Source organism: Humulus lupulus, chromosome 4 (assembly GCF_963169125.1).
Source record: "Humulus lupulus chromosome 4, drHumLupu1.1, whole genome shotgun sequence".
NCBI classification, from domain to species: domain Eukaryota; kingdom Viridiplantae; phylum Streptophyta; class Magnoliopsida; order Rosales; family Cannabaceae; genus Humulus; species Humulus lupulus.
In genome coordinates this window covers 17590491-17603123 of record NC_084796.1, presented here as the reverse complement: position 1 = coordinate 17603123, position 12633 = coordinate 17590491, and the positions used below count along the sequence as shown (strand labels likewise).

At 29.0% G+C, this 12633-nt stretch overlaps 1 protein-coding gene across 1 annotated transcript; it reads left to right on the top strand.

The window, feature by feature from the left end:
• The first annotated feature begins 691 nt into the window (after window positions 1-691).
• Window positions 692-2932, top strand: LOC133830078 (elongation factor 1-delta 1-like). The gene is made up of 8 exons (XM_062259983.1): window positions 692-825; window positions 1305-1419; window positions 1499-1615; window positions 1753-1843; window positions 2001-2121; window positions 2253-2366; window positions 2457-2618; window positions 2728-2932. Coding segments are annotated over exons 2-8 (693 nt in total). The 5' UTR covers window positions 692-825; window positions 1305-1333; the 3' UTR covers window positions 2730-2932.
• Window positions 2933-12633: the final 9701 nt, after the last annotated feature.

Below are 12633 nucleotides of genomic sequence, written 5' to 3'. Positions count from 1 at the left end.
ACTTACTACTTACTTAAAAATTACTTAGCCAAGGCAAAATGATACTTTACCGTTATCGTAAATAAGTTCAAAATCTATACCAAGTTGACCATATTCTTCTTAATTGTACACTTTTTTAGTTGTAAAATTACCCTATTATCTTTACCTTTCACAGCCACATTAATATTATTACTCACAACAGATTCTACAGGTAAAAAGTAAAAATAAAAATACACTAGACTAGTTGTTAGCTTAACACTTGGCAAATTTAATCGGCTCCAAATGTTGTAATAAATCCTGAGAGGAAATAAAGAATTTGACTTAATACAATAAGAAATCTAAAATAGAAAATCTTATAGTGATCCAAAATGGTATGAACACAAAAAAATATAAAAAAAAATTAGGGTTTGTGTTTTGAATTTTTTTTTTGACCCTGTATTTTGTAAAATTGTTTAAATAGATCCATAAACTCAATTTTGATGAAGAAAAAAATTAAATATAACAATATAATTGTTTGACAAAATAATTTTATTTTTATTTTAATTATTAATTTGATAAATTATTTGTAATTTTAACTCTGAAAACTTTGACCAAAATTAAATCTATAATTCTATTTGAACTGTAAAATACAAAAAGTTATTAATCAAAAGACATGATACAAATAAGTGGTGGGACAAAACATTCATAAAACTCTATAAACCAATAAAATAATTTATAACATTATGAAAAAACTGTAATCGCACGTGCCTCCTAACATCTGTGTGTAAAGGCCTCAATAAATATTGCTTAACCCTAGGGCTATAGTTCTCTCATACAGTCGAACCCTCTCTGTTTCACTTCTCTCCGGTAAGCACTCCGCCGCTCTGAACCCTTTCTCTTATACTGTAAACATACTAACCCTCATCTCCATGTCAGTTTTCAACCCAATTGCCTGCAAATATCCAGTTTTTTAATTTCGGTTTCTTTTCCTAAGATCTGTCTTATACACTTGCAGTAAGAGTTATACTACTAGTTATTTTATTTTTATTGATTTAATTTCACAATCTCTCAATTTGGTTTGGTGATCTATTTTGTTGCAGTTATGTTTTTGTTTTTTTAATCTTAATTTGGGTACTTGTTGTTTTTTTGGGTATTGGGATTTTGATTTAAAAGATTTACTCTTACTTTTCAGAAATTGAATCGATCTGTATTGATTCCATTCTTATATTTTAACTCGCAATTTTGTATTTCTTGTGTTGAGATTGGTGTGTTTTGCACTACTAGTGATGAACATGTATCTTTTTTTTATTTGGTTGAGATTGATAAACGAGGTTGTTTGTTTTCAGAAACAACATCAACACACTCGTAGTCATCAATGGCAGTCGCATTCTACAACCTTGGCTCTGCTGCTGGCCTAAAGAAACTCGATGAGTACCTATTAAGTCGCAGTTACATTTCTGGGTCAGTATTGTTTTGTAGTTTTATACATTGGTTTTGTTTTCTTGATCTGATATAATTGGTATTGCTACAATAATGACAGGTATCAGGCTTCCAAGGATGATATCACTGTTCATGCTGCTATTTCAAAGGCTCCATCAGCAGACTACGTGAACGCGTCTCGTTGGTACAACCATATCGAGGCTCTTTTGAGGATTTCGTAAGAGTTTTCAACTTTTAGAACTGTTATGCTTTATAAGTTTGGCTTCATTGTCTTTCTCTTTAGGCCTTGTTGTTCCCTTGGATTGTTTTTTCATAATTACAATTTCGCTTATTCTATAATGTGTTGCGCTTCAGTGGTGTGGCTGGTGAAGGTGCCGGTGTCGTCGTGGAGGGATTTGCTCCCATCACTGAGGCAGTTGCTACCCCACCAGCAGGTGACTCAAAGGCAAGTACAGCAACCTTCTTTTGGTTGATTGCAATAACTTAATTCTATAGATGAGTCTTCACAATCTTGTGTTTAGTGACTATTAACATAAGATGTTTAGTATATTTGTTTGCACCTGATTAATGTTCATCGTCATAATATATTATGAAACTTCCAGGCCTCTGCTGCTGACGATGACGATGATGATATTGATTTGTTCGGAGAAGAGACCGAGGAGGAAAAGAAGGCTGCTGAAGAACGTGCAGCTTCCATCAAGGCATCTACAAAAAAGAAAGAGTGTGAGTGTGTTTGTTTTGTTATATTTACTTGAGTTGATATTTGAATTCAAACACGCATGTGTTATTTGTCTCTACCACTTGCACCTTTTCAATCCTTTCACATTGGAATATTTACTTTTTGTGTTGATTAGCTGGAAAGTCATCAGTTCTGTTGGATGTGAAGCCATGGGACGATGAGACAGACATGAAAAAGCTTGAAGAGGCAGTCAGAAGTGTCCATTTGGATGGTTTGCTTTGGGGAGCATGTATGCCAACATTTTGAGTTCTTTAGATCTTTTTCAAACTTCTATTAGTGAGTTATGTCTCTTATTTGGTTACTTCTTCTTGTGTCACAGCCAAACTTGTAGCTGTTGGGTATGGTATTAAGAAATTGCAGATAATGCTCACCATTGTGGACGATCTTGTCTCTGTTGACACACTCATTGAGGAACGTCTTACAGTTGAACCAATTAACGAGTATGTCCAGAGTTGTGATATCGTAGCCTTCAACAAAATATGTAAGTCTATTAGTTTAGCTTCTTCTAAAGCGCTACAAAATTTTGTCGATGCTTATGTTTTTGGTTGCCATATCCACTTTGTTGATCTGTGTTTTGTTTTGCCTTGCAGGATCTGAGTTCGTTGTGATTTGCTGCAGGGAGAGTTTGTCATAGGGATGAAGATCTTTATTTATTGTGCCTGTGTTTAAATTTTCATATTCCTATTTTGTTTTCTTGGGATATGATCTAAAGTGTTTTGTCATATTCTGGATTTATAGTCCTAGTAATGTGGATTTTGCATATGCGATTGTTATGATCAACTTATTTTCTAATAACCTCTATAGCATTGTTAGTTTTATTTATTTTTTCAAGTGGGAAACAATTTTAGACAGGTAGTAAACCACAATATCATAGCTTGCATTAGTTAACTAGGTGGTAGAAAAAGAGAAGAAAAAGAGGCAAATATGCAACGTAATTCGATAACCAGGTGATTGGTCTCATATCTTGCAATTGAAAAAGTCATGCTTGATAAAAAAAGGAACTCTCTTGACTTTGGACCAAGATTGACTTTGCAGTTAAAAGGATAATCACAGCTCAACCTGTGCCTGAAGCTAAAATGAATGACCCAAGTATGCATATATTTGTAATATCAAAATTGTCTGTATAATTTAGGTTATTTAGAATTTTTGCACCCAAACTATTACATATAGATTATTGTGCTTCAGATTTTTTTAAATTATTCATGGTGATGGAAAATGGCACATTTTTTTTAAATTATTCATGGTGATGGAAAATGGAAAATGAAATTTCTGTTAAGTTTTATCCTATATTATTGATTTGTCAATAATTTAAAATAAAATTAGAAATATATATTACTAACTCATCTATTTTTTTTGTTTGACAAAATTAAATATTTAATTTTAATAATGATGAAATTAATAAAGTTTAAATTAGATGAGTTTAAGTTTTGTATGGATAAGTTTTTATTTTTTTTAATATTTGAAAATTTTATTTGATTAATCTTAAGAATTTATTTAAAAATTAATTTGTTAAGAATTAAAAAGGAAAAATATATATTTTTTTGAATTATTTTGAATTTAATTTTTTTATAAGAAATGTATATTTTTTAATTTTAATTTTTTACAAGAAATATATATTTTATTTTAAATTATACATATGACAATGACAATGATAAGTTAGTGACCAAATAGTTACATTAGTAATCTATTAGCTACATAAGATAAAACTGAACAAAAGTCTCACTTTACAACAATGTGAATAGTTCGAGGGTAATTTTTAACGACTCGAAAAAAATCAGAGGCGCAATAATATATATGTTATAGTTCGGGGGTAAAAATCCTAAATAACCTATAATTTAATAGCAAAAGACCTCTTATATAAATTGATAAGTAGGGATGAACATTTTTTTATGGGGACAAGGTCTCGCGGGGATCCGCCCCTAATAGGGCGGGAAATCTCCGTCTAAATGGGGAATGGGGTGGGGACCGGGATGACACCCTCGCCCCGATTGGGCCTCGTTTAACTTATTATATATTTTTGTAATACTTTATGTGTATTTATATATTTCTTTATGTGTTTTTGTAGTATATTATTACCTTTTTTAATATTTTAAATTTTATTTGAGATCATGTTTGGTAAGTTAATTCATAAATGTTCTGCAATTTACATATAATTTATTGTTTCTTATTTTAAAATTTTAATCTAAAATTAATTTTTAAAATAAATGAGTTCCTCGTTGGGATTCTCTGCTCCAATAGGGGATTTCCCACCCTGTCTCCGACCAGAATGAGGCAGAGACAATAATTGAAATTATAAATTGAGACAGAAACGGAGAGAGCTCTCTTTGCCAATCCACTACGTTTGCATCACTATTAATGAGTATATTGATATACCAAAATGACGGTAAATAAATTGATCAATCTATATATATATAAATGAGAGCTTCAAGGATATTATGTGGCACTCTAAAATCTCTTCAAATCACTCTTTCTATTTTCTCATTTAATCTAATTTTTTTATTCATTTTCTATTTTATAAAATATCTTAACAATTGAAAATATCAATATATATATACATATTAATTTGATTAAAAATTTATTTAGTTAAATATATTAACTACTTATTTATTGAAAAATACTAAAAAAATTAATTAAAAATTACGTAATAATTTTCGATTATCTATATATCTATTTTTCTTATTATATTATAATTATGTTTTTTTATTGGCATCCTATATTTTTTACAATCTATTTTCACTATTTTGTGAGAATTTTATATTGTGTCCAAAAAAAAAAATACATACATATATACGTACATCAACCCTTAAACAAATGTAACAGAAATAACCAAATTAATACACATACTTATAAATACATTGATTCTAATATAGTCATACGTAACAGTAGTTATCCAATAATAATAGCATGAAAGAGATATCAATGAGAATGGTCACATATGGTTTAACTAAACAGTTATCACAATTAGATTTTATTATATTATTATATCATTTTATAATTAACATTTTACAATCTAAAGTATCTAATTTTTTATTTTCTTTAATATTTTATTCATTTTTTCAGTTTTAACCTATAAAAGTATGCTGTTACAAAATAATATGTTGCTTTTGCAGGCAGTTATCTTCCTTAGAAAGAGAACTACCTTGATATTGGTAAGAACATATAATACCTGAATATTAATGATAATTAAAATTTATTATCGGGTGTTGAATCGCTTAATGTTGTCATTTTTATTTAAAATTCTAATTATTATTATTTTCATTAAAGAAAGTAAACTCTGAGTATATCGATTTACACTGTATATATGAATTTTAAAGAACTCATGTACCAAATTTTCAATTTTTCTTTTCGCTATGTAATTAAGTAAATATTAAATCTATATCTATATCTATATATATAAATGAGAGTTTCGAGAAGATTATGTGAGACTCTAAAGTTTATTCAAAGCACTCTTTCTATTTTCTCATTTAATCTAATTTTTATTCATTTTCTATTTTTAAAAATATCTTAACAATTACAAATATTAATATCTATATATACATATTAATTTAATTAAAAATTTAATTTTCTTAAATATCTTAACTACTTAATCATTGAAAAATACTAAAAAAAATTAATTAAAAATTACATAATAGTTTTCGGTTCTCTATATATCTATTTTTCTGATTATATTATAATTATATTTTTTTATTCAAAAGTGAATAGTTTTACAAAATATTATAATTATTATCATCAATATTTATAATTGTATTTTTCTCTTATTTGATATTTTACTAAGCTTGTGAAAATAAGATATTACTAATGACATTTTTGGATTTGTGATTTGTTTTCACTATAATAAATAAATATTTTATAGATTGTAATTTTAGTGGACATTCCCGCAGCAACAAAAGATGCGGAGGTTGATGTGAAACACGAAAAATTCTTTTTAGAAATAAGGAACACATTATGAATGAAAAATAATATTACTAAAAATAAAATAATGCACAACAACAAAAATAATAAATGTTTATTTAAATTATTTATGTTTTTTTAATTTAAATGTAATAGTTTTACAAAAATATATATTAACAACATGTATAATTTAATTTGAATTTGATTTATTTCAACGTTGTATATTTTGAATTTAAATTTGATTAGATATTTCATTACAACAACTATTTAATTAAATTATAAATATAAGTAAACAATATTTTTTTCTCATTTTTTTATTACTTTTTTAATTTATAGCTATTAATTTATTAAGGAATTTTTTTATTTATTTTGTCTGTTCTCTTTTTTCTCATTTTTATTTTAATAAAAATTATAATAGATAAAAATATCTACATATAATAATAATAATAATAATATATTTTAACTTTTTGACAAAATACAAGATCCAAATGGTAACTTTTAACAATAAAATATTCAAACGGGTAATCAACCAAATTATACGTGGTTCAAATAATCTATCTTTACATTCTTATTTTTTAATTTTTGACAAAACACAAGGTCCACAAGTTAATTTTTAAAAAACATTAATGGTCAAAATGGGTAAACAACTAAAATACAAGGTTCAAAATGGTGTGAACCCTTATAGAAAACATAAATTACATATATATATATTTATATAATTTACTTTTTATAAATAATTTTTAACCTTTTGAATAAATATATGATCCACATGTTAATTTTTAAAAATAAACAATCAAAATGAGTAATCGGCCAAAATATAGTGTTCAAATAATAGATTTATCTATTTCTATTTTAATATTTTGACAAAACTTGAGGTCTACAAGTTAATTTGTAAAAATAAAAGTTCTAATGGTGATCGACTAAAATACAAAGTTCAAAATAGTGTGAACCCTTACAGAAAACAAAAATTATATAAATATATAATTTAATTTTCATAAGAAGTTTGAACATTTTAAATAAATACATGGTCCAAAGGTTCATTTTAAAAAATATAGGGTCCAAACATGTAATGAGCAAAAATACAGTGTTCAAATAATCAATATATCAATTCCAATTTTAATTCTTTTGACAAAACACGAGATCTAAAAGTTAATTTTTAAAAATAAAGACTTCAAACAGGTAATTGGCCAAAATAAATCTTATACAAAATATAAATTTTCTTATACATAATTTAGACTTTTTATAAAAAGAACTACGCAAAGCGTATAATAATAATAAATAAAATTAAATGTACAACAAGCTTTTTGAACTTTGTTTTCAGTACTTTAAAATTTGTCAGAATTTTTCAAAAATCTACAAGAGGTTCGCTATACAATAACAGTGAACACCATCATGAAATAAAAAATTATGGTCAAGATGTCTTCACGTATCTATATAAAGAACATGTTGTACAAGTATGGTCAAAATGAATCACCACCCCACAGTCTCTCAAAAAATATTTTAAAATATATATGTTTTAATAATTACAAAAGACTGCGCGGAGCGCGGTTATATTTTCTAGTGTTATGATATACCAAAATCGGCGTACAATCATTTAGAAGACTTTGCAAATAAAGAAAGAAATCGCCGTTTCCTAGAAAAAAAAAAATAAGTTACCAATCCTAAATTTCATGAAAAAGATTTATAGGACTTTTATAATTTAATAGTTGTTTTAGTACAATAATAGTTGTACTTGTATATACAATTATTGCACTTTTTTTTCTTCTAAAAAATATTGGTTTAGGAAGAAGCTAACAATAATTATATTACTACAATAGTGTATTTCTCATATAAATATGGTGGTATGGGAAGCTTAATAATTATATTAAAGTAAAAACTATAAACGCAGTGGTTTTTTTGTTTTTTTTGAGAAAAATAAATGCAGTGATAACTCTTACAAATAAATTATACAAAATTATTACAATAGAGAAAGTAAGTATTAAATTATTCAAATTTTCATTATTTTTATTGGTTTTGTGTATATTTCTATATGTTATAAGAGTGATGCTAGTTACACTCTTTTTACACTTTTTTTTCTTCCAGATATCACTATATCATTTTTTATAGAGATACTTACATCAGTACGGTTTTTTTACATATATATATATATATATATATTTAGGGCATTGCTCAAGTGGAGACTGTAAAAACGTCTCCACCGGTGGGGACGTTTATTTTGCACCCTTTGATCAAATAAATGGCTGTGATTTTTCAAATATTTGGTCTATCTCTCTCTCATAACTATTCTCTCTCTCTTTCCCTCACAATCGAACCCATTCACATTCACAACTATTCTCTCTCTCTCTTCCGAATCTGTTTCTTTTCGACTTTCCTGCTCTTGTTAGGCTAGTAAGACGAATCTATTTACTTCAAACTAGTTCGGCCATTGATCTCTAGTCCGGCCATTGGCCATTGATCTCTAGTCCGGCCATTGATCTCTGTTGTACCTGGAATCCAAGTAATCCATCCGCTTGTGATTGCTTTTATTGAATCATTGTATATAAGGCCTGCAAACTATTACCTCGTATCGCCTAGGGAACACTATAGCTTTAAAACTTCCTTGCCTTATCCTATTGAAGTCCAATTATCATTTTCTTGCCATTAATTTAACTTTCACGAACCTGCCCATCTCATAAGATCAGGTATATACAAAGTTTCTCTGTAGTCTGCAATTTGTATTATTTTTCATTGAATCTCTCCAAGCTTTGATATTTTCTTACCCACAGATACTTAAGGTGGGTTATGAAGATTTTGGCTTAAATTATTGTTAGCTAGACTATCTTTGCCTGTTTATGGATTGAACCCATTACTAATTCATTGATTCTCTCCAAGCTTTGATATCTCTTTGTAATGGAGGGACTAAATATATAGTTAATTGAACAACAAATAAAGATAAAATATAGTGAAGAAATTCACAGTTTCCACCTATTATACGAATGTAAATTAACGATATATGTGTTTGGCAGTGGGGCGTTAGGCTGTGGTTGATTTCAGACTGGGTTTCAAAGCAAGGCTATTGGTGGTTTCTTATTTGTAGATTTAGGGGCTGCGGAGTTGGAGAGTGAAGTTTCTCTGTCTAAGCACCGAAGCTGGTTCGACTCTGTTATTTTGGGGTGTGCAGGTTGGACTCTGTTATTTTGGGGTAATTTTTGTGTGGTCCGTAGTGATGTTAGATTTGTAGCAGGTTTGTACAATTAAGACCAGTAATAATAGTTGATTTACAACTTAACTTAGCCATGACCTACTGTGTTTAGTGATTTTAGTTTGGCATTCTGTTTGCTTGTTATGTTTCAATGCGAGGGGTTTGCAGGAAAAAAATGCTAAATTAAAGAAGAATGATGTTTATGCATGGAAGGTGTCATTTATGGTATTAGGTTGATGAAGAGGTACCGTTTATGTAGTTGAGTAGATTGAACTTTTGCTAAGGATTTGTTAAGTATTAAAGCATTTCTATTATTTTATATATATATACATGATTTCATGACTTCCCTTCGGTTTGTTGGTTTTTTCTGAAGTAGTCTGTGAAAACTTATTTGAAATATATTCCCATGAATTGGAAAAGGTTGTGGTGGTTATAGCTATGTATAATATTGTTATATATAAAACTAGGGACAACATATTCCAATACTACTGGGTTATGATATGTCACTAAAGTTTAACAATAGACTGCAATTCGTTTTGATTGGGAATTAAAGTCGTTTAAAATTAGTGTTTTTACTGTTGTTAATATATTACCCAATTTTGGGGGTTTCTCCAATATGTTAGGCGAAGCTGATATTTTGGTGAAGCAATTATTATTTTAATGTGACACCATTGATGATGTGTAAATGTCGATAACCAATTTAAATTATTATATAATAATTATAATTATGGAAAGAAATTCTTTGTTATTGTAGGCAACTATGGATAGGGAAAAGTTAGGGGACATCTTGTTGGCATTGAATTCACATGAGAGTGAAGTGAAGGAATTGAAGCAGGAAATTGCATCTCTTAGACATGGTGTTTCCCAGCTTCGTTTGTCTGAGGTTAGAGAAGGAGAAGAGGGCAATTCTTTTGAAGTTTTTTTGGAGAAGGCATCTTTGGTAATGAGTGAATGTAACATTGTGAGTGAGAAATTGAGTAAATTGGATGGTGCAAATGTAGATATGGTGGAGGTGGGTCGTTTGGAAGATAAATTTAGTGTAGGAACACCGTCGATGAATTTGGGAAAGGTTGAGTTATCTAAATCCAAAACATTACAAGTGGAATTGGAGTTGCGAAAACTTGATCCCATTGATGGGGGGGTTAAAAATGTTCAACTTGAGTCGGAGGAGGTTCGTTTGGTTGACTTAAACGAGATAAGAGAAGTTGATAAGTTGCCTAGTGTGCTTGGTTGCAATGAGTTGGGTGTAGAAATTGGAGAAGGGCCTTCCAATATTGGTACTTTTACTGTAGAAATGAATGATTTAGAGGTTGATGGTGTTGGTGGTAATAGTTTGAATGATAAGATTTTATTTGATCCTGAAGTGGGTAGGGAGAAGAAGAGTGGTGTATCTAATCATAGTGAGAAAGTGTGGTCTAGTTGTGTAGAAGGGAATGATTTATGTATGGAACTGGAAAAATTTACAGATATTGTTAGTGAGAGCAAACATTGTGATAGGATTTCATTGTCGACGACTGAAGAAAAAATAAAATGGCACTTTGAGGATGAAAGGAAATTGGTTTTGAAATTTGGAGGTAGTGGTTTTGATTGTGATATGTATGACATTGAAGATAGCGAAGTTGATAAAATTGTTGGGAAGGTATTGTTGATTATATTTTTTTGATTTTGGTGTACTAAATCCAATACAAATACATGTAGTTGGAATGATCTTAGAATCTACTTAACTTGTGGTGTTTGAATTTAGTATACTTTGGATCGTTGTTGCATTAGTGGAGACCTCTTAAGCCGAACAAAGTGGTCAAATTTGGAGTTGTTGAACGATTCTGAGGAAAAGTTGTTGAACTATGTGATGGACTCGAAATTACCTCTGGAGTAAGCTTTTGAATGCTTTGTATTTAAATATTTGGCCATGTTATATTTAAACAGATGATATAATTATTTGAACTAATTTTTTCATTTACAAGGGAGATAGTTTTCTTGGGAGACAAAGTAGTTGGGCGGAGGTCTGATTTTTTGAGTTTGGGAGATAAAGAACTATGCAGCGCAAGAGTGAGGATGTTAAATAAATTTGTAATTTTGAGGTTGGTCAATGAAGACTTATACTCACATTAACTAATATGTGACAAGTTTTTTAATGTTGAAGGTTGTCAACTGTATGATTGATATTTTATCAGCGGTTGAAGTGGAAAAGAATGGGAAAAAGATGAGATTCTGGTGGATCCCGACAGCTTTATCGGTTTGTATTAGTTAAAAGAATTTTGTTGTTCTTTTTGTATGCCATGTTGATGACAATATTGTTTGGTTTTTTTAATTTTCTTTTTGTAGCGGCCAGACAGTTTATGTTATAGTACTATAAGTAATAAAAAGACATGGTTTGAATGGTGTGGAGAGGTTGATCAGTTGGAAAAGGTTAAATTGATTACTTTTATGAATATAATTTATGGTTTCCTATTTTATTGTTATGAGATTTTAGTAATTCTTATTGATGAGTATCTGGCAGGTTTACGTGCTTGTGCTTGCTAAAAGACATTGGTTTCTAGCCGTAATCAATATGTTTGAGAAGAAAGTTAATGTGTTCGATAACTTCAGCATTCCTTCGTATTTATTATGTGGTGGCATAATTATGTCGATGGTTTGTATATATTGTGTAGTTTTTTTATTCACATTATAATTTTATTTTTTAGAAATGTTTCAAAATTTATGAACTATCATTTTTTTACACATTTTAAATATTTTTTGTGTCTTTTGTGAACAGCTATGCTCCATGGACAATGCATTCAGTGAACAATTCAAAAAAGTTTACGGATCCAATTTTTCTTTTACACAATTTAGTATAAGTGAACCTATTTCCCATCGATACAAATGCGTTGATTATGATTGCAGTGTGTATGTCACAAGAATGCTTCTACAAGAATATGTGAAGGGAGTGTTAGGTGATGAAGCAGATGATGTGGTTGATGACTATGTTCCTGGAATACCTATTCGAATAGGACCATTATATGTTAGTGTATCTGAATGTTTAAAAAAAAATTGTGTGAAAATATTATTTTACTAATAATTAATGTTTGAATTGTATTAGGTACCGTGGGAGTTTGATTGGAAGGTTATAGGGGCACTAATTTTGACATCTTCACTGAACAAAAGAAGAGATTTTATAATAGAGAAAGCGTCCTGCGTTTGTTAACTTTGTTTTGTAATTTTGTGAGTAATGTGAATAGGCACACAATTATGAAATGCAAGGATTGCATTAGTTAGAAAGCTACGCTAAGGAAGAAGAAAAAGAAGATATTGAAGTGTATTGGAATCAATGAATGTGTTGATTTAAGTTTTGTAATATATTGCAATTTATCAATGATTTTATAGTTAATATACCTTATTTTGGATTTCTTTGTCCAGTCTACAATCTTTGGAGTAGCTATTTTTT

Coding starts and splice junctions, on each gene's coding strand:
- LOC133830078 (XM_062259983.1), top strand. CDS start 1,334: ATGGCAGTCGCATTCTACAACCTTGGCTCTGCTGCTGGCCTAAAGAAA. Junction 1,844..2,000: donor CACCAGCAGGTGACTCAAAG/GCAAGTACAGCA, acceptor TGAAACTTCCAG/GCCTCTGCTGCTGACGATGA. Junction 2,122..2,252: donor ATCTACAAAAAAGAAAGAGT/GTGAGTGTGTTT, acceptor TGTGTTGATTAG/CTGGAAAGTCATCAGTTCTG.